The sequence below is a fragment of the Agelaius phoeniceus genome, chromosome 2 (genome assembly GCF_051311805.1).
Source record: "Agelaius phoeniceus isolate bAgePho1 chromosome 2, bAgePho1.hap1, whole genome shotgun sequence".
NCBI lineage: Eukaryota > Metazoa > Chordata > Aves > Passeriformes > Icteridae > Agelaius > Agelaius phoeniceus.
The window spans coordinates 21,703,589-21,726,241 of NC_135266.1; the positions used below are offsets into that span (position 1 = coordinate 21,703,589).

The following is a 22,653-nucleotide window of genomic DNA, read 5'->3' on the forward strand; positions in this document are numbered from 1 at the left end:
TTCTCATCTAAAATCTCATCCTGTAAACATAGGGAAAGAGTGCAGGATGATGAAATCAGCAGGCAGTAACTCCACAAGAGGGTGTCTTTGCTGTAAGACAGTCTGAGGGCTCTGTTTTGTAACTATTGCCCTTTAGCAGTTGAAAGGCTGGCTAGACTCTGAAGAAGGTGCCAAGGTTCCACCAACACAGCTGCACCTCCTTCTATCCCAAATCCATCCCAGCATCTCCCAGACACTAGAAAAAGCACGGATAATGGATGGATGCCACAGGTGAAGGAGACAAATCTGTGTGAAATCTAACATAGTGTTTATTCACAAGTTTAGTTTGAACCCCAGTGAGCCAGACTCCAGGGACAGTTCACATATCCACACTTTTGCTCCAGGCGTCTTCGACCTCCCTCAGCATGTTTTCTTCCTCCACTGCTGGCTGCAGAATCCACCTGAATCTTCAACCTGGGTGCCTGCTTGCTCTGGCTCAGGCCTGACAGAAGGGCGAGTGCACTCACCTTCGTAAAACGAAAACGTTGACCCGAAAAAAAACCAAAAAAAAAAAAAAAAAAAGAAAAAGGAGAAAGCTAAAAAAAAAATAAACAAACAGGGAGGAAAAAAAAAAAGTAATCTTTATAATCTTTATTACCCTGAGGCGACCTTGTCAGCTAAAGGAGGTTGTTACCCGGCGCGCCGCTCGGCACAAGGGCGGTGCTGAGGGTGCGGATACCGCCCACACTACAGCAGCAACAACCCCCGGAGGAGCCGGGCCCGCCCGCACACCCAGCGCCGCCGGCCGGGTGCCGAAGGCGGGGCGATGCCGCCTCACGGGCCGCGGGTCCCGGCCCCGCCGCTCCTCCCAGCGCTGCCGGGCCCGCGCTGCGCAGGCGCGCTCGGGGTCGGGGCTAGGCAGGGCCCGCCGTGACCTCCCGGTGCCGGGATCCGGCGCTGCCGCGGGGGCCGCTGCCGGGGAGGTGGGGCCGAGGCGGGCGCAGTGCCGCCGGGCAGTGCCGCCGCTGCCTGGCGGAGGCCGCGTTAGCCCCCGGGCAGGCCTGCGGAGAGGCAGCGGGCGATCGGGACGGGGTTGAGGTGCCTGGCCTCTGGAGGGCCGTGTCCCGCCTAGGAAATGCCCGCTTGCTGTAAGTGTCCAAGGTTAGAAGGCGCAGTGGCTGCACTTTGGCGTTGCGCGCCCCGCGGTTGTCACTTCACGTTCTGTGTTTGCTAGCTTTAAAAAAAAACTTGTCTCGCTGTTTCGGCTGTTTCGCTTGTTTGTTTTGGTTGTTTGCGGAGCAAAAGTGGAGGTAAGAAAAATCCAGACACACCACAGGCTTGATCTCATGGCGCACGAGCTGAAACAGAGCACTTCTAAGTCACTTCCCTGTTTGGGGTTAAGTTGGAAGTTGGCAGTGTTCCGCCGAGAGCTCGCCGGCACAGGGTCACAATAGGGTTGTTTGCAGTCGTGGTCGGGCAGGAACTTGCTTTTCATCTGAACGAGCACAATTCCATACATTTTTCTTTATGGTCCAGGCTTGCACCGGGTGTGTGAGTAAGCCCTGTGCTATCTTAGTAACAGAGAAGATGACGAAGCTCGCCTTGTACCAGCCAGCATGCTGGAGCGTCTCTTACTGGGATCTTGACAGCGGCACTTTGCTTTAGTGAACAAGTTGAAGTTGCTGGATCACTGCATCCACAGTTTTCAGCTGAGGTAGATGGAGCAGTGTATTCATGTTGTTAATCTTAAGGGAGTGTTTGTTCGTTTGGGGTTCTCTGTTATTAACAATTTTAGTTCTTCATGACTGTGAAATGAACAATTGACTTTATAGTCGGTGGTGAACAACACGGTACCAGATGGGGGCTGGTGAGAGGAAGAGAGAGGAGCTACTGAGTAAAACTCTTCCACTGTCAAGTGAATCAGCGTTGATGCCTCTGTGTCTTCGGGTTGGTGGGTGTGAGAAGGGCCTTGTTACAATATCAGGACCTTGATGAGAGCCTTTCAGCTACTTTTTCTTTTCTTTTTTTTTTTTTTTTTTTGTACTGTCTTTTAAACAGGTTATGCTTAAAAGAAAGTTTCTGCTGAGTGCTTTTATGGCTTCGTTGGTAACTTCATAGTAAAACAGCTGTAAAACTGCAAGTATCTATTTGATTACCACATCATCTGGATCCAGAGATCACTTGTACTAAAATGTGGACTGCCAAAAAGCTTTCTAGTGCTCAAATACTGTTGCTCCAGATGAAAGAAGGCCACCTTTGTAGTTGCATGTTTCCCAAAACATGGCAGTTCTGGATTGGAATTCCAAGCATTTATTGCACTTTAAGAGTGCCACATAACAGAGTTAAATTCCAGGTAAGTATTTTTGTGATTCTCTAAAGATATAACTGGTGTGCATAAATACAGGGATAAAATAATTTAGTTGAGACTCTGCAGAGCTAAGATTTTGCAGCATTAATTATGAATTTAAGATGCCTTCAGTTTATCAAGGTAAAGGGGCAGGCAGCAATAAGTGCTGGAGTACCAGTGTTTCAGAGTAAATTTTTGAGTCTGATAGTTCTGAGTTGGGGAGAAACATTCACTTTCTTCAAACTGTACTCTAGATAGTAGTGCAGGATAACTGACAGGCTGATTAGTTAGTGACAATCGTTAAGTGAGGAATTTTTCAGAATTCTCTGAAAAATTACTTACAGATTCAATGTTGCACAAGAGAGGGTAGAGAGGAAATGCATTGGTAAGGCAGCATAAAAAGAAGAGTTTGATTATAAAAAAATCTGTAGATGTAAATAAAAATAGTGGTAAAGGACACAAAATAAAGCTCATTTTTGATACTGGCATATCCAATCGGCAGTGTTTTTCAATATCTATTTAAATTCATCTTTAAAATATAAATTGCTGCAGACATAAGTTGTGGAACATTGAGGTTTGAACTCATTTGTGTTGGCTAAGCAATTGCGAAATTCATCTAGATGACTTAACAGTTACTGTCAAATAATGTCAAATAGTATTACTGTCAAATAATATTACTGTTATTTTTCTTTTTAATCTTAATATGTCTGACTCTCTGATTGCAGGTTTCCAAGGTAAATGATAAACAATCCGTAGTTGATAGAAAAATGGCGACTAGTGCAGAGGAAACCAAAATAGCTGTTGGAAAAAGTCCCAGTGGAGTATGTGATGGAAGACAACATTCATTACAAGGTATTGAACCTTTTGCCACCCTCTTCTGGGGAAGTCAGCCTTCCCTGCCCCTCTGTTGACATCTTAAGGGTCAAGGTCTAGAATCTTAATTTGAAAGTTTTGTATTATGTTATGTGTTTCTCTTTTTAATTTTAAGGGGATTTTATGCAAATGTTATAGTTTGCAAAGACTCAGAATTTTCTTAAGGTTCTTAATGGCTGGTTAGATTATGTACTTACTAATTTTCTTAGATTATGTACTTATTATTTTTCTTCTTCAACTTCATCAAACTCTTATATTTACTGAAGGCTGTGAATTGTTGTGCTAGTGCAATTTTTTCTCATTAGAAATGGAAAAACCAAGCATTTCTGTGTCAGTGGTGATTTTTGATTCAGATAAGTTAGTAGTTACTTTTATGACCTTTATTTTAGCAGTGCTGCTGAGCTAAGCAGTTTTTTCTGTGACTCTGCTTGTTTTGTCACTCTTTGCTAATAACTTATCCTCAGATGTGCTGTTATGCATCATACATTTTAGCTCCTGTGCTTCAGGGTGCTTGGTCATTTGCATTCTATGTATATTTAGATTTTGTTTGTTAAGGTGTTCATGCTCAGTTGCTTTGGGCATTTTCAGCTTTTGTTTACAAATGGGATGACATGGAGGTGGTTATGACAGGTTAAGACACTGGGATGGTACAATGTTTATATAATTACATTGCTCAGGAAACAGCCCTATGAGAAACTGTTGTGCTATTTCATGTGCATGACAATCAGTAAGACAGTAGCTGTCCTCAGAAAGCTGTGTGGTACTGTATCATAATTTTTCTGTACAGCCTTGTCTTTTTACATACATTCCCTTGAAGGTTTGCATTACAAAATGCATGCAATACTGCTGAGTAAACAGAAATGCCCCAACCCCTCAGAGATTTTAAATCACCAGTGTGTTGTTTTCTTGCAGATGTGGTAATCTTTTAAAGGGAACCCTTCAGTTTATATTTTTTCCTGAATGCTCCTGCATTATCTGCAAAATAATGAAACTGAACAGCCCCAGTGTTCTTCTTGTATATACATTTTCTTACACTTCTGTTTTTTCTCTTGTAGACAACAGAAGCATTTCTATCCCCTTGGCCAGTTGAAATCTTTATATTTTGAATTTTGCCAATCATGTAAGATCGCAACATTTTTTGAAAAGCAGTGGCAGAAGTGTTTGTTCTGTCCTGTTTATGTCATACATTATGTGTACTGTCCAGCTGAGATGTTCTTGTGCATCTTCAAGGTTCATTGAAACATCTTCTTAAGACATGCCAACGTGACAACTTTGCGTTAATATCCTTAATAGGTGTTAATATCCTTAATAGTCACAATTTATGCTAAACTCTCTAAGAATATTTGTTTTGAAGTCTTGTGAAACAGGTGTTTCATACTATTTCTAAGATAGCAAGATTTCTGCTCTCTGCTGCAGCAGCTGAAGGAAGTGGTTTGTGTCCACATGTGACTATGCCCTATTTCTGTTAATCTATAAAAAATTGTCAGGGAATAATCAAAATGTGTACTTAATTAAATTTCTTTCTGCTTCCTCTTTGGAGTTTTTATAATCATACTATACTTTTTTGATCAAAAAGGCAGGGATCTATCATATCATCAAAGCAAAAGACATTTTTGAATCATGCTTTGACTGAAGTACACCATTATAACTTGCAAATCGAGTGATGCCATGACATATTTGCAATAATTCTTTTTAAAGTGTCCAGTTTCTTATTGCTTTCCTTTCTGATTTTACAAGACATTAATCTAAAAAATGCTTTCTTACCTTTTCCTCTTATTCGGAGATTTGTTTGCAAGGTGAATCAGCATTGCTTAATTATATCTGTGGAGCAGTAGTTCCTTATGGAATCATGATTCTTATTTATCTGTTTCATCTTTGTCATCTGCATCCTTTGTAGGTTAAGTGCTTTTTTTACAGATTTGTTAAGAGGCCTCAGTTCCACCCACTTTCCTGCAGGTGGATGCAGGATTGAAGATATTGATGTTCTGTTCCTTCTCTGTAATGCTGGGTATTTGCAATACTCAACTGAGTTTAATATTCTGAACAAATGAAAGAAGACCTGACTGTTTCACCCAGCAACAGACAAATGCTAGGTATCACTTACGAGCTAAACATTGCAAGATTTTCAAGTTAACAACTGGGTAAAGCCCTGAGCAGCCAAATTTGATCTCATAGCTGACCATGTTTTAAGCATAAGAGTGTTGGGCAAGAAGTCACTTGAATGATGTAGGATTTTTTTCCTACTCATTATTTACCTAATTAAAAGGTTTAATGGATATATATGCATACCCCATTTCTCAGTCATGAAACTAGATGTAACCAGTGGATCTGTCATTTGAGCATGAATGTCACCTGCCAATTTACATTTGCAGTGAGGAATTTTAAATTTTTTTTTGTATATGACAAATACTTAATGTATACCTGGGGATTTATCCTAATTAATAGAAATGTAGTGTCTGGGTAACACAGCTATGCTATTGCTACTCTTAATTTGAGGTTCTCTTGGGGAATCTGTAAAACAATGTATTGTATGCCATCCAGATCCAGTGGGTCAAGTACTTCACTAAAAGTAAAAAAGTTACCTTATTTTTACGTTGTATTAATTTAATCTTTTTGGACTTGAAATTAATCTCCTCTTCACAGAGTGTGAGACAAGCAGCATTCTTGAACTGTATTCCTTGACTTGAAATCTTAGCACTGTTTTTTCCTCTTGTGTGTTCTTCTCTCACTGAATCCTTATGTCAGTCAAGTAACTGATGTGAGTACTCATTCAATAATCTCTCTTGTTGTCTCTTGGGGAAGAATCAGAAAAGTGTGGGATCTAAGTGGTAGGAAATTAACTTGCATGAAAGAGTGAATGCCATGTATCCAGACACTGAAAAGAGAATAGTGGTTACTCCCAGTAGCTGATAATTAGGTAGGACTGGAGCTTGTCTAAGGGACTACAATTTCTTCATCAAGGTGTCTAAGAGGAGATATGGATATCTGACTTTAATCAGATATGTTCTGTAGTTTTTGATCTGAGATTTAAATAGATTCCTCAGTTCACATAACCTCCTTTTGTGTTCTTGCTTTAGAGAAAATGTACCAGGCCCTTCTTTACACAATGAAGTATGATTTTTCTTCCACATTTGTAGGGAATTTTTCTTTTTAAAAAAGGCTTTTAATCTAAAGTTTTTTTACTGTAACCATGCTTTAGATACTCTTTGTCGTTCTCTTTTTTTCTTTTTATTTGTGAACATTTAATTATTGTCCAGCAGAGAGAGATACTTTTTTGCAGTATTAGCCTAGTAAAAGGTTTAAATCTGTGTATACATGTACATAAGCATCCATATACTTATTTTGATTTATATAACCTTATTATCTTACACTTGCATTTCTTAGTTGCATTTCATGGTTCCTTTAGATGTAATTCTTTGTATTTGTGAACTTGTACTTTGCATACTTTTTGATGAATCTGCTATGTAAACATAATCTTTATTTCATATAGTGCTTCATATTAGAAGTGTCTTGATCTTGAGATCTGTTTTGCATATAAATGGGAGTTGATTGTTCAATTCCTATGTAAGAATTCAATTGCTTTAACCAGCTTCACCTTTTTGTCAGAGTGGCCTGTGGTGCAAATGCATCTTTGCTCCTAATTTGTAGAAGGTTTGGAGTCAGCTGCAGCAGCTGGTTTAACTCCCAAGAGTTTAACTATCCTGAAAGGAAGCATATTGTGGTATCATACTTCAAAGACTGTTTTAGTTTTCTTCCACTCTATTAAAAAAAAAAACAACAAAGTAGAGTTGTGTTTTTTATTTTCCTGTAGCATCTTGAGGAAAGTTTTTTACCTTCTATTCAGTACACGGACTTTTCTTTAAATTAAAAGATCCTTTTTTGCAAAAATAGTAAATCAGTTTATCACTTTCTTCATTCTAAATGTTTCTCCTATTGTCACAGCAAGAGCCAACATCTAGTACTTTCTATGAGTAAAAATGCGTTAGATGTGTTACAGGTGTTCCTTCTTACAAGTGTGTCTGGAAGTGTTTCCATCACAGTTGATAAACTGTGTGTTTTAGCAGACTGACTGGTGCACCAAATATTCCCTGGCACTATGAGATGCTGTCTCAGTAAAATAGCAAACCTGGTCACATCATAAGGTCTGATTTTAATTCTCTGTAGGTAAAGCAGTTGAGTTTAGCATGTCTTCTTGTCTAATGGTTCTGAAAGCTGTTTCTTCTCCTCGTCTTTTCTGGCCTTCCCATTTCAGAGATGAAGAGGTATCTTTAACAAAAATGTGGTGCTGTGTATGTTTGCGTGTCTTCATCAGGACTGATATAACAGTTTCTGTCTTTTATTACCATTCATATTGAGATAAACCCAAGTACAGTAGGGTGTTATTTTTAATTCAGTACTAAGATAATGTGTACAATATCTCTTACATCTGTAAAATACAATCTGTGGAATATCTTGCTTTCATTTGTAGTTATTTGCAGAAACAGAAGAGCTAATAAATTGCACAGCATTTTGTTTGTTTATTTAATTAACTATCCCTAATAATCTGAACTTATGCTTCCTATTTGTAGGGTTTTTTTGTTAAATTTAAATTTCTATCCTAGAAGAAAGGAGTGTGTGTGTTTTCCTACATTTAGTGCTTTGTATTTTGCTTTGCGTTTTTTTTATTCCTTCTTATTTTAATAGTAGCAAAAATATGCTTTTTGTTTTTTTTTTTTTTAACTAGTAATTAGTTTAAAAATTTGTCTATTAATAATTCTAGTAAGCAGATGAGTTTCAAAGATGACAGGAAAAAAATCCTCTCTTAGAGAATTATAATGGATTCAAGGTTCTGCTTGTGTAAGGGGGAGTATGATTATAGAATCATAGAATGCCCTGGGCTGTGAGGCACCTTAGAGATCATCTCATTCCAACTCCTGTGCCATGGGCAGGGACACCTCCCACTAGACCAGGTTGCTCAGAGCTCCATCCAGCCTGGCCCTGACCAGTGCCAGAAATGGGGTATCCACAGCATCTCTGGGCAACCTGTTCCAGTGCCTCACCATCCCCACAGTAAAGAATTCCTTCCTAATATCCAATCTTAGCTTTCTCTCAGTTTGAATCTGTTTTCCCAGTCCTGTCACTACATAATGAGACAGTAACCAGCAGTTTCATAATTAATTTGATTTTTTGATCAAGGTGGCTAACAATGTTTGTTCTTTCAAGATATTTTTTAATAACTTTTGTGTAGCTACTCTCTGACAAATCAGATGAAAGTATGTATTTATGTTATATTTAAAGTATATATTTTTGATTTATTTAAAAAGGGACTTGTACTAGGGATTATTTTAGAGTTGTTTTCAGTTTTGAAGATACTAAACTAACTGCTGATTGTTTGATGTATTTAGTAATTAAAAGCTTTTACTGTTCTCAAATAACTTGCGGTTTTTTATATAATTAAAGTATTTTATGCAAAAAAAATTAAATGTATATTGCAAGAGAAATTGCAAAAGACTGACTGTGTGGCACACTATTTCCACAGCCCAAATGAGACACATCAACCTGTCCTTTGCAGCTTGTGGCTTTCTGGGCATTTACCACTTGGGGGCAGCAGCTGCTTTCCACAGGCATGGTAAGAAGTTACTGAGAGATGTGAAAGCTTTTGCGGGAGCTTCTGCGGGATCTCTGGCTGCCGCTGTCTTGTTAGCAGTGCCAGAAAATATAGAGGTAAATTAACAAACTCGTAGGTATAGGCCATGATAATTTTCAAAGGACATTTTTGTATATAATCATCTTCCATTAAGTTTATTAAAATGTTTTGTGTCTTGCTTTTTTTTTGTCTTGTTACTTGCTAGGAACAGGACTCTTGTATCATGTTTTCATTAACCATATGTCTGACTCATGAGCAAAAATGTTAATGATAAAAATATTTCATATGAACCTTATATTTTAAGCTGTGTAAATATAAATCTCATGTGTGTGAATCTTAATTTGTAAGCAACAGATATACTTTAATATACTAAAATGTATACTTAATGATGGTGCATTACAAAGTGAGTCATTGTTCTGTTAGTTAGAGATAGGCTTTGCTAAGCAAGTGCATAGCACCACCCTTCTAACCTTTTCTGAAAGGAGGTGAAAATGGTAGATGGAGTGTGTCTTCAGAAACAGCTCCCACCTGCTCAGATCTTTTTCTTGGTGCCTGTCCTCCACTGAACAGCATTAAAGGCTTTTGCATCTCCTTTAGACTCAATGCAGCCCATGCCTTAAGAGCAGCCAGTAGGCTTAACCCTCACAGCAATCTGTTCTGACATGACATGGATTGTGTCATCTCCAGAGATGCCCCTCCTTTCTCACAGTGCATGTGGTGTCATTCAGAGACACCAACGTTCTGTTCAGTGAATACAATGTTACAGATTCCATGGAGAGCATTAGGGGTTTTTTTGGTGTCTGTTTGCTTGGAGAGCATTACAGGGTTTTTTGGTGTCTGTTTGCTTGGAGAGCATTACAGGGTTTTTTGGTGTCTGTTTGCTTGGTTTTCCCCACAGGTTAAGGCTGCTTCGCCATCCTGAACTGTCTCTAGTGACTTTGCCTTAATAAATGTAGAGGACCAGGATTGCCAAAATTTTAGCATTTCTTTACTATTGTGGTGGTTTGACAGGACATATGTTTTCTGGGACACTGTGGTTAGGCCAATGGATGCTCAGATTTTAATATTGGCACCTAATGTGGCCATTGGGGCATAGGATCCGCCTCTGAGAGCACGGGGTTAAAGCAGGGCTCTCCCCTGGGAGGCTCTCTTGGGTTCCGGTCAGTGAAAGGTTCAGAGCTGCCCTGCCCGGCTGCGGGCTGGGTGGGGCAGGGGCAGCCATGGGGCCGGGTGAGGTAGGCCCAGGGGCAGCCATGGGGCCGGGTGAGGTAGGCCCAGGGGCAGCCATGGGGCCGGGTGAGGTAGGCCCAGGGGCAGCCATGGGGCCGGGTGAGATAGGCCCAGGGGCAGCCATGGGGCCGGGTGAGGTAGGCCCAGGGGCAGCCATGGGGCCGGGTGAGGTAGGCCCAGGGGCAGCCATGGGGCCGGGTGAGGTAGGCCCAGGGGCAGCCATGGGGCCGGGTGAGGTAGGCCCAGGGGCAGCCATGGGGCCGGGTGAGGTAGGCCCGGGGGCAGCCATGGGGCCGGGTGAGGTAGGCCCGGGGGCAGCCATGGGGCCGGGTGAGGTAGGCCCGGGGGCAGCCATGGGGCCGGGTGAGGTAGGCCCGGGGGCAGCCATGGGGCCGGGTGAGGTAGGCCCAGGGGCAGCCATGGGGCCGGGTGAGGTAGGCCCAGGGGCAGCCATGCGGCCGGGTGAGGTAGGCCGGGTCCTGGACAGAAGGGAGGGGAAGGATGGGAGGGTGGAGGAGCACTGAGAGGCATCGGGCAGCCACCCACCCCAGGAGAAACAGAGAGAGAGCCTGTGCCTGTGCCTGTGCTTGTGCCACCTTGAAATTTAATAGTGGCCGGCCGAGAAGGAGGGGCTGTGAGAAGGTGCCCAGCTGGGCAGCCATGGGAGTTCTGGACAGACAGAGCCTCAGATTTTTAACCCTTTTCTTGGATGGTGGAAACCTTACAAATGCTAATCCTCCTGGAGCTGAATGAGAAGAAAGATATAGATGAGATCAGAGGAAATGGGCCACGAGAGAAATAGAGAAGAACTCAGGTGGAAGAGATGATGGAGTAGCTTATGCTGGACTCTTTATGTGTAGCCATGGACAGAGCCATGTTTCCTTGTGATACAGGGACTGCATTCTAGGGGGAGGCAATGCCTCAGGACCAAGAGGGTTCAGTGTGGGTACCCCTTGGCCCCAGGGGGTGAAAAATATGGGGGGGGCAGATGTCCCAAAGTTGAGACTGTGCCTTTTTGGAGTGGGACAAAGCATCCTTAAAAGTCGACCCTAGAAGCAGCTCTGGTCTGTGTTCAGTGGTGAGAGCACTGGACATGAAAGGAAGAGGTCACCATTGGCACAAGAAGGACTCCTTCTCCTCCTGAGGAACTGAGGATTGAGTATTCTGAAGGGTGGTGCCGGACCGAGAGTCGATGGTTTGGGGGATGTATTGTATTGGGAGTTTGGTGGGGAGGAGGAGGAGATGTATCTGTGACGTTTTCATTTTCTTTGTATGTTTCTTTTTTTTTCCCTTTCCCTTGTAGTTTAGTTAATTTATTTTTTTTTCCTAAGTGGGAGCCTGCTTTGCTTATTCCTGGTCACATCTCACAGCAGAAACCAGGGAGAGAGTATTCTCATGGAGGCACTGGCATTGTGCCAGTGTCAAACCATGACAACTATTTTTAATTATTGTGGGAAAAACAGGCTGTTAGATTTTTTGTCTAAGTTACACTTTTGTTTTGTTCCAAGTGAGCATTTGATAATTCCTCTAGGCCTTGCTTATTTCATTTCATGTGATTCAAATAATAGTCCCAACAAAACCCCACTTTGCCACTGATCTTTCTGTTTGTTTGTTGGTTGTTCCTGCTGGGATATGAACTCAGCTTGCAGCATTGACTATACTTCTTTCAGCAGTTGGTTTTTCCCTGGCTTCTTTCTCCCATCCCACTCCCCTGCAAGCATTCTTTATATGACTTGATATTAGGCAAGTTCCTCTCTGTTGTGGGGAAAACCTCATTGTATTCTGTGCAGGCATTTCTCCCCTTCTGTCACCTCTGACTGGTAGTTCAGTTTCAAGTTTGCCCGGTATAATGTGTAACTCTGACTTTAATTTCCTCTGTGGTGGGCATGGCAGCCCTTTGTTAGCCCAAGGAAATTTTTCTGCTTATTGCAGACCCTGGGTATGAGCTCTTGTTCTCAGCCTGCTCCAACTTACAGAGATCTTTCTAAGTAAAAATATTAGAATAGTTTTTAGTTTTTGTTTGTGGAAGCTAAGTCTATATTACATTGAGTCTGTTATATTTTTCCTTGAAAATTTGTCATATTATTGTAAGCTAAACAAAGTTTCATGGACTTTCTAGTCCTTTCATTTTTTGTGTACTTTTTAGTTATTCTGTTACAGTGTTTAAGTGGAAAATTGGGAGTTCTTTTGTCAGTGGGAATAATTCAAATTCTCGTGGAATTTAAGTAAAGGCAGTTTTCTGTACTGAATAGAATTAACTTTTCATATCAGGATAATTATATTATTATCTTTACTATGTTTCTAGCTTGAAATATTTTATATCCACAAATGTAGCTCCTAATCAGCTAATTATTTTTTAATTCCCTCCCCCACCTTCCCCCCCAGAGATGGCAATGTTAGGTAAGCCATAATGAGGACTTCCTGTATCTCCTAGTCTCAAAGCTGTAATGCAACCTGTCCTTATCTTGGAGAGAATGTAACATTGAAGATTTATTGTTTTGACTGTTGCTGTTGTAAGACAGTATCCAAATGTTTTTTGTCATGTATTGGATTTTTGTCACTGTTTGTAAAGGTGTGGGACTTGAGAATTCTAATTAGGCTTATTTAGTTATAGGTAAATAACTATTTATTTTATAGTTACCTTGGTCATGTTTGATATCAAGTTTGCTTAACTCAATACAAGCAGTTGCTATTTCTAAACATGACCTCAGTCAATATTTAAAATGTAGATGTATTGTTTAAAGCTTCTAGCACTCAGATTCTAAAACAATTCATAACTGTAAGAAGTTGTCCCTTTTGAGAGCAGAAATTGAGAGTCTGGGTACAGTACATTCTTAGAACTTGTAATATGGAAAGTAGTTTTCTGTCATTTCCCTAGTTTTGTACTCTTAGCTCCCCATAACTTTATTTAAGTATCTTGGATACAGAGATAGTAGTTCTGAGGTGCTTCTGTGTATGGTTTTGTGGATTCCTTTTGCATTTATAGAGAGAAGTGTCTGAATGTGCCTTAAGTATTTTAATTGGCTTTGAGCTGGCAATGGCACGTATCTCGTGGGCTAAAGGTGCAAATCTAACCAATGTGAAGCTAAGTAGAATAAATAATTGTTTCTTTAAGAGGTATGAACCTCTTAATTAACTTTTTGATGCATTTATTCAAAGGCCCTATGAAGAAAGTGGATGCAAGAACTACATTTCTGCCTTTTGCTTAGCTGAGTGCTTTGTCATACAAGTGGTGTGAGGAAGTTTAACTCCTTCAGTTAGCTGGCTCTGATCACATGTTAATCCTCACCCTACCTCCTTCCTTGTTTTTCTTTCAATGGATTCTGTATTCTCCTCCTCTATGGGATACATTCATGTCTCTCCTTTTTTTTTCCCTTTCCTTAGTCACTCAGTCATTGATTTTGTTACTAGCAACATATTTGTTCTTTATGCACAGACCCAATAATCCAGGAAACCTAAACTGTCTTTTATTCATGTGGTTATATGGGTGAATATGGGTGAATTTATAAAGTACCAATTTCAGAAGGTTGCATAAGATTGGATTTAGTTTTTTCCAAGTCCCTAAAATCATTAGAAAAGCCCGCATGAAAGAATAAGAAAAGGATTGCAAATATTGAATAGTGAGTATTAAGCACTTAGGATCATAATTCATTGTTTCAAAATGTTATGGTTAAAAATAAATTATACCAGTTCTTATACTGTCCCTTTGGAATTCTTGTGACTCACACTTTGGGCTATTTTTTTTTTTTGCAGTCATTAATGCTGGCCATTTCAGCTTTTGTAAAAGGTTCTCTGTGCAGGAATCTCTTACCTGTTTTTCTGATGTGTATTTTCTTTCTATATCACCCATCAGAGTTTTCCATTCATTAAATACTTCCATAGTATTTTATTAATTAAATATGTGTATTTGCTAGTACCCTGTTTTTTTGCTTTAGTGAGAAGAAATTGTTGTAATTTTTATTTTTCTTACTGCTTATAAGCATCTTAAGGTACTTGTGTCTAGTTTAAGTTCTGAAGCAGACCTTAAAATAAAAGGTGGCTTTAGAGTTTGAACTAAATGATTGTTCTTGTAATGGCATGATCTAGGGAATTGATTATTTAGCAGTGGTAGTATAGAGAAAAATAGCTTTTAACTTTGCTTGATTGTTGGAGTGGTATCCTCAGAGTTCTTTTTTTTTTTTTCCATTAGGGATTTTTTTTCCTTACAAATTAATCCTTAGCAAAGGATCAACATTTTGTTATGCATGTCTTGTTACAAACCAAGCACACATGGGAAAATCCTTCAGTTTGATCTAATAACTCTTTTATTAAAGCTTTAGCCTCTAGTATATTTTAGGTTCTGCAGTTGAACATGCTTCCCATCACTTAAACATCCTTAATGGTTATTGCTTTTCATTTCCAGAAATGTAAGCACTTTGCCTATGGATTTGCAGAGGAAGTCAGAAGATTGAACTTTGGTGCAGTAACGCCTGGTTATGATTTTATGAAAACACTTAGGTACCTATCTTAATGCTTCTCTAAGATCATTTTTGTGTTAGAAAGCTCTCCAAATGCAAATTGAGAGGGTGCATATTTCTGCTGTGCTGTGGGGTGCTCACCCCTAATGCATTTGCAAAGCTTTTAAATAATAGTGGTGAGTAATGCTGAGCTTTTTCTTTCCTCTAGGGAGGGCATAGAGTCTATTCTTCCTTCTGATGTTCATGAGATAGCTGAGAACCGGCTCTATGTGTCAGTCACCAACTCCAAGAGTGGGGAAAATCACTTGGTTTCAAATTTTGCCTCCAGGGAGGACCTCATTAAGGTAATCATGTTGAATGTGGCAGTTGTAAGTAAAAACTCGGGGGTTTCTTCAAAGCTTGAAGAGGGTATATTATCAATTGTACAGTAAAGTCACTGGTTTATTCAGGTAACCATGTCTATTCCCAGTGGTGCTACTACCATAATATAAACAATGTTTTAAGCAGAATTTGATCCTATAGCTTCACAAGTTTTGCTAAAATTTATTTGGTGTTTGTTTGTGTTTCCTTCATTGGTTATTCAAGTTCTATCTTGTAGGCAAAGGGTTTCTAAAAGTAACAGGTAGCTAATTGTTGCAGTATATGAGAACACAGTAGAAAATCTCAAAATATTGTAAAAATGTGTGCATCTCTCACTTCACTGATATCATTGTTTCATCACAAAAGAAAGTAAAGGAAGGTTAAAAAAAATGGAACAATTCCTACAGATGCTTGTGGATACTTATAATGTAATGCTAGGTACAGTATATAAGTTGGAAAGTGTATCTTTCACTGTCCTTCTCTTCATCTGAATGCCACATTTTAAATTTGGATCAGGATTGTACGTATAAGCTGATAAGAGATGGTAAGAGCAATTCAGATGCATGTGAAGCAGATGTTCTTTCTAGTAATTGATTGTATCTTAGTGGAAGACATAATAAGATGTATCAGAATAAAGGAGGAAATTGTATAAGAAGGAATTTCTTTCTATATCCTTGTGGATGCTTAGAGCAAATTCTTTATAGTTACCACTTTAAAAAATGACACATTACAAAACCTCAAAGTGTGCATTGGGAGTTTGCCTATAAAGTATATTTTTTTAAATTTTGACCCTATTATATTCTACATGGACAGTCCTCAAAATTTACAGGGCTTTATCATGCAAATATAATTATGTGAAGAGTTTATCTCAAGTTATGCACTGTTGTTTCCAGCTATAGTATGCAATGGTAGCAAGTGTGGAGATTTTTATTCTTATGTGCTTTTGCAGTGAAATTTTCTAACCTGGAGACAATGAGAAGCATCAGGATGACCTTGGAAATATGTACATTTTACTAGTATTTCAATAGTTTTTTCATTGATTTAGCCATTGCTGTTCTATTCTTTTGTTCTCAATGATAGCAGTAGGGTGGGTTGGAATAATAGTAATAAAATTACACATAACTGCTCATTGGAATATATTCATATTGTCTGATCTTTCAGTCCAGCTCCTAATACCTGTTTTTGTGCATGCCTTCAACTCTGCTTGTATCATGAGTGCAGCTCTCTGAGTGCTGGTGGCAGTTACAGGAGCAGGGAGGGTAGAGCTTTTTAGGTTATTTTATTGTATCATGCCTAGGCATGACTACAGCCAAGGCATGGATAAAGGTATTGCTGGGCAGATTGTTTTATAAGCAGCACAACATCTGTACCCCCTGCCAGAAATCGTTCAACTTCAGTGCTTAACAACCAAGCCTTACGGTTCCAAAGTTTTCATAATTGCTAAACTGAATGAGTGTTGCTACAATGTTGAGCTTTTCTCTTTTTTTGCTATTCCCTGTGGGCTTGGAAAGACAGGTAATAATCTCCCATTTTTGAACTAATCTTCCATATGTGAAGACAATCATCTTGTATCAGCATTTGTAGACTTGCAGTTCTTAAACTGAAGGTGAAGGGGAGGAGAGGCACAATTTGTGTGTTTGTGGGGGAGCAAGGCACAGAACACTGGTATATTTAGTTTGGGAAAGTAAGCTAGTGCCTAAAAGTCTACACTGGTCTGTTAGTGGTAGGAAATACTGAAAGTGTTCATCAAACTTGTCCTGCCTCTCCTCAGTAAGGAGATCTCAGTGACTTCATAAGAAGAGCAACTGCTTTCTTCAGTCCTCTTGAAAAGAACTCAGAGTTTGCAGGAGTCACCTGGTTTTGACTCCATTCACTAAATCTTTTTTCTGCATTTCTTTTAGTTTAGAAGGGCCAAAGTCAATGAGATTGAGTTGAGGAGGAGAAAAGGTGCAGGGCTGGGGAAGAGGCTGATGTTGGGAACTTGGAAATCTTGTTTTAGACTTTTGTGAGCAAAAGGCCTGTTTGGTAGAGAAATAGCTGCAGTTTCGCTTTAGAAAACTGAGAGAGCCTTTTTATCTGAGCTCAGACAAAGCTCTACATCACTAGGAAGAGGAATAGGCAGGAAAACTGTTCTCAGAGTGGAAGTTAAAGACTTCATATACATATACAGTCTTTATTAAAACTTGTTAGGGGAACAGAAGGGCTTAATACTAAAATAGCTTAAATTTTGTAAAAGTAAATCTTAAGTCCAGCCAAAAAAGGCATTTTCTTTCATAATCTCTATGGATTGTGATTTTTTTTTTCTGCACCTGTTCATCTTTCACACAGTGTATGCACCAGTTTGTGACCTGCTTCTGTTCCCCATACTGGTCATCAGTGCCACCACACAAGTGTATGCATATCCACCCTATTTAGCTGGGTGAATGATAAATTCAGAATGAAAAATTCTGACATACTGCACTTTGTCCATGTATTTATCTTTTCTCCTGGAAATGCTGTATGCTGATTGTTTATATATGTATGGGTGGATACACAGGTATAGAGATACCCACACTCTCTCAGAAGTATTGCTATGAATGGATAGAAAGGTATATTTGTTTGGACAGCTGTACATGAGATAAGAGGTGTCCTAGTCTAAAATAAAAATCAAGAATGGCTATAAAAAGCAATGAAGCCTTACAGTAGGGGAAATAGTAGTTTGTTAATATTTGAATGTATAAATACAAACATTGGTAAAGGTATACAGATGTGAATTTCCAGGATGTTCATGGTATTATTGAAACTTTGAAAGTCTGACTAGAAAAGTAAACGCTATTTTAATATGCCAACAGAATTACTTGGTCGGCTGCTTCTTTGAAAATAAACTGGTTTTTTTCCATCATATGCATATTTAATTTCTTGAAAACCACAGATTACTTCACATTGTGCAAAACTAAGTTGAATCTACTCTTAAATCACATTAATAATTAAGTTAATTTTTGATATTTTGTTTTGACAGTTATCACTGTGAAGTCTTAAAAAATCAAACCCTATTGAATAATTTTAATCACATTTTGACATACCACAACAAGAAGACATTTTGAGATTACAGTGGGTTTATGTAAAACTAATATATCAACTGGTAAATATGCATGGAAATATGTATTAGTTCTAAATTCCTTTATCTTTTTTTTTTCTCTGTTCTTTCTGCTTTCTTCCCTCTAGGTCCTGCTAGCAAGTAGTTTTATACCAGTGTATGCAGGAATTAAGCCAGTGGAATTTAAAGGACAGGTAATTTTTCATGAGCTACAAACTTTCTTTTTAAAAATTTTTCATTTATGATGTAATTATTTAATCTTAAGGGAAAGCAACTTCATTACTATATTTGTATTTCTTATAAGAAAACCTTTTTACAGTTGTCTTTACTCAATCTAGCTCCTACAACTTTTTCGTTTTTCTTACATAAATATATGAACGCTTAAAGAATAATTTTAAAAGTGTGGAAATGGCTATTTCTTCCTATGAGAAATAGATGATATTTTGGTTCCCCATTCATAGAAATGACGCCTCCAGAGCCTTTATAACCTTCACAAACCCCACTGTCAAAAAGCCCCAGAAAATCATGTATTTGCTGCTAGCTAGGCAGTCATTATATCAGAAAGCTTGTCAGCTTTATAATTACAGATATACAGATACAGCAATACATATCAGCTGATCAGTGTGATGCATCTGGTCAACAGACCTCATGGATGATGGCAGTGAATCCATTTAGCCGGCAGACCCGTGTTGAAATTTGGGCTATGCCTGTAACACAGGAAGAAATAGGAAGGTATAAATATTATATATATATATATATAATTTATATATAATTTATATATATATATAATTTATATATAATTTATATATATATATAAATATTATATATAAATATATATAAATATATTATATATAAATATAATATATATATATATATATATAATATATTTATATAAAATATATTTATATATAAATATAATACCAAGAGATATCACAGCTGTCCTGTTTATATTGGAATGGAGTTCGGCCCCTAGATCTCATTCTTCACTATGCTCAACTCCTGCAGCAGGATTAGGTCTGCTCCCTCTTATGTCATAGTTGTTCAGCTCCTTCCCACATTTACCTTCCACTTTCCAGCTACTGCTGTCTTGTGTAGTGTATGTAAGAAGAAATGAGGCTCTGGAAGAAAAGTCACAGAAGAGGAGAGGAGTCATTTGTGGTTTAGCTTCTGCAGTCAGAATACCTGCATGTACAGATTGAACAGCTCCTGTTGTCAATCAGAATAATGTTCTAGAATAGTATATGTTATCTAATTAATATCTGATAGATTATGTGTAGTATTAACAGTCTTGTCTTTACATGTATGCATTGAGAAAAATTCTATATGGGGCATTTTATTTTTTAATTAACTAAAAAGTCTTAAGAGTACCTTGGTGAATACCTTACACCAAATTTGTACATTATGTTAAATGCTCATTGATTCAAATCTCTCTGTCTACATTGTCAGTTCCTTGGTATTTGACTCATACTGAAGCTTTTTCGTTGTATTCTTAGTGGGAAACTTGTAAGTTTTCTTGAGAGTGAAGGAGGGAGGGTCAATAAGGGTAAAGTATTGCATTGTGATCATACTGTACTGGTGTTACTTTGAAAATATTTCTGTTTTCCAATAGAAGTGGGTTGATGGTGGCCTTACCAATGGCCTTCCTATCTTGCCTGTTGGAAGAACAGTGACAATTTCCCCTTTCAGCGGTCGATTAGATGTCTGTCCACAAGATAAAGGGCGTGTGGACCTGTATGTTAAATTAGCAAAACAAGATATGATGGTAAGTTGCTTGTTTATTAACTTAAAATCACTAAAATATTTCTGCAGTTGTGTTCATATTTAAGTGTTTATTTTGTGCTCATATATCAACTTATATAAAGTTTTGGTATTTTCTGTTTTGCAAATGGAGGTTAAACCTTTTCTTAAACACAAGGAAAGGAGAATGTAGAAGAAAGAAGAAAGTTTGAAAAGCACTGATCTGGTACAAAATTGAGCAAATTATATCAGGCTGTTCAGTGTAAATAAGACTAGGTTTGCTTTATGTATCAGGTAAAGATATGTAAAGATGTTTATAGAAAAAATAAAGTGGAATACCTCAGGAGAGGATAGCTGCAGAACATTTCCTCATACTTACTGAAATCAGTTGCTCTAACTGAATTTAAAATGCAGGTTTAAGTTGTACATTTAAATTTGTATATGCAGTGACTTGTCACTGCATTGCACAAGAGAACTTGTGAACATTTGTGACTGCAGTGCATTTCCAGAAGCTTTGTTATAAGTTGCAGAAACATTTCTGTATATTGAAATATGAGACTGATTTTTATTGCCTCCTTTTCATTATTTTCATTTCCGTGTTTGCAACCTTTGTCTCACAAACCTTAACCACGGTTTTGCTTTTTTCAACATGCTGAAAGAAAATATTGAATAGTGATAGACCTAGTGGTAAACAATATTCCATTAGAAAGAAAGATTAACAATAATAATTAGTTTAAAACTTTCTTTCTAGGCAGTTTGTAATGTTTTCTTAATTTTACTAAAATTAGTGTTATGTAATGCCTTTCTCAATTGGACCAGTTTTTGAATCTTTATAATATTTCACAGAGAGATATTAAGCATGGTAGTACTTGGTAAAGATCATAAAATATGAAATTATTGGTTTCATGTATCTTGGAAGTATATGCAATTATTGTATATTTCTTGGTTGTCTTTTGTATCTAGAGGATGAAAAATGAGCTGGTGATTAGTTTAGTTTAGAGACAGAAAATTAATTGTACACTTACATTGCTTCTGGGGTAATGTGCAAACTTGTGCAGAATCCCAGGCAACATTTAAAACTATTCAAATTGAAGCACTTCTGTTTTAGGGCTGTAAAAATGATGACTAAGAACAATTTCATTTTAGCAGTATTGTAATCTGCATAAATTGAAGGTTGTACATCTTCATATATCTATATTTGAATATGAATAGTTTTCTGTCTCTCCATCTCCTAGTGTCCTAGAATTTGAATAATTGCTTACTTCAAATAATGAAGATGATTCTGATATTTTTTTGAAAAATTGTATATAATAATGTGGCGAAGTATTAATTATATAAAGAAATTGTTCAGAACGTTATTAAATATAATTATGTCTTTAGTTTGTTGTAAACAATTTAATAAAATCTCTATTCAAGAATAATGCTCCAAAATCCTTTTACATTATCAGAGTGACCACTTAAGCTGCTGAGTAGTTCTTAATTTGTTGATAGCAGAAGCTACATTTGTACTCATATGTTGCAACATTGCCTGGGAATGTTCCCAAGAATGTGCTTGTTTGCACTAGTAAGTTGTCAAAATATTTCCTTGCACAAGTTTAACATGTGCCAGCTACCCCTCTGTGAGACAGTTTCGGGAGTGTTTCCAAAGCTAAAGTGTTTCAGAAACTTTGGACAGTTTTACAGGCAGCCAGTCTGTCTTGGATGCTGCGAGTTTGACTCTGTGTGTGTGCACTGGTGCCAGTCTGTCCTGGCACTCAGCAGTGACCCTGGACGTGGTTAATTCCTGGTGGAGACACAGCCATGCCAGTCTTTCCATTTTACATATGCTCCATGAAACAGATGACAGTACAGTCACATCAGGATAAGTTGCATTAATAAACTAATTTACAGCTTCTTGCTCTGTTGCAGCTGTCTCTGGCCAACCTAGTAAGGCTTAATCAAGCTTTGTTCCCACCAGACCAGGAGAAAATGGAAGCGTTGTACCAAAATGGCTTTGATGATGCTGTACGCTTTTTATTGAAAGAAAACTGGTTTGAGTAGACAGTTCACAGAACATTAGCAAAACACGAGGGATGTCAAAACACACCTACAGGCATCTTAGAGAATCTCAGGGATTGCTGCCCCAGTTCCTGTTCATGAAAATAAACATCCCAATGGATTTGGATCTGCTTCTGCTGAGAAAGTATCAGTTGCACTCCATGGAGCTGTGTAAACATGTCAGAACAGGAGCTGGACGTGCCTGGTGGATGTCTTGTTTTGAGGAGGTTCCACTTAGATTATTTTTGCTTCAGCTGGGGACTTGAGTGTGGGATTTGTAAAAAGCTTGTAAAAAGTGTCATAATTACAGAAATTTGGAAAGGTCTTTTTCAGTGTTATTTGAGAGGAGAATTGATGTTATATAATGAAAAACTACCATCTGTATTATTCAAATAACAGAATTCTGTGTATTAGTTCTGCATATTAATTGGATGCTCACATTGTTATTGAACTAAAATGTAACTTGCACTGTTCCAAAGGTCTTGAAAATTAAGTACTAGACACAAGAGGATAAAACATTTGCACTCTTATGTATTTTTTCACTTTAAAAGTTCTTTCTTCAGTGAATGTCTTCTTTTAAAATTTTAAATACTACCTGAAATTTTTTAGCAGAAATGTGATATAAAAATAACTTATAAAGAAGGGTGTAAAAATTGTTATATTTATTGTTTTCTTCCTCTGCCAAAACTGAATAAATATATTTTCTTGAAACTTCTGTCAAGAGTTTATTTACAAGTGTCTTGGAATGCTGTAATGATCTGATTATCTACTCTCAATCTGCTGGAGAGCAGTTGATGAGAGTCAGTTGGTAATGAACTCAGATTCACATACCTTATTATTTTAACATTCATGTTGTATTGACTACCTTAAGTTTAGGACTTCCTGTCTCAATGCCCAAATGCTAGAATCTGCAACTGTTTATGTAAAAGCA

At 38.1% G+C, this 22,653-nt stretch overlaps 1 protein-coding gene across 5 annotated transcripts; it reads left to right on the forward strand.

Moving 5' to 3' along the window:
- Positions 1-754: 754 nt before the first annotated feature.
- Positions 755-22,450, forward strand: PNPLA4 (patatin like domain 4, phospholipase and triacylglycerol lipase). Of its 5 annotated transcripts, XM_077173267.1 has the most exons (10): positions 760-1,127; positions 1,516-1,693; positions 2,038-2,332; positions 3,052-3,178; positions 8,718-8,902; positions 14,458-14,552; positions 14,721-14,856; positions 18,077-18,142; positions 19,558-19,710; positions 21,576-22,450. In XM_077173267.1, exons 3-10 carry the CDS (start codon positions 2,171-2,173, stop codon positions 21,723-21,725), a joined length of 1,074 nt encoding a protein of 357 aa, XP_077029382.1. In that variant the 5' UTR covers positions 760-1,127; positions 1,516-1,693; positions 2,038-2,170; the 3' UTR covers positions 21,726-22,450. The 5 variants fall into 5 exon arrangements, with proteins under 5 accessions (XP_077029393.1, XP_077029387.1, XP_077029382.1 ...); XM_077173272.1 differs by lacking the exons at positions 1,516-1,693; positions 21,576-22,450 and adding an exon at positions 19,840-21,567 and having other exon boundaries at positions 759-1,127; XM_054628051.2 differs by lacking the exon at positions 1,516-1,693.
- The last annotated feature ends 203 nt before the right edge of the window (positions 22,451-22,653 follow it).

What these genes read in the sequence shown, in the direction of transcription:
- PNPLA4 (XM_077173267.1), top strand. Translation starts at nt 2,171, where the DNA reads ATGTGGACTGCCAAAAAGCTTTCTAGTGCTCAAATACTGTTGCTCCAG. An exon ending in CCAGGGAGGACCTCATTAAG is followed by an intron (nt 14,857 to 18,076) that starts GTAATCATGTTG and finishes TCTTCCCTCTAG; the next exon opens with GTCCTGCTAGCAAGTAGTTT. An exon ending in TAGCAAAACAAGATATGATG is followed by an intron (nt 19,711 to 21,575) that starts GTAAGTTGCTTG and finishes ACTAATTTACAG; the next exon opens with CTTCTTGCTCTGTTGCAGCT.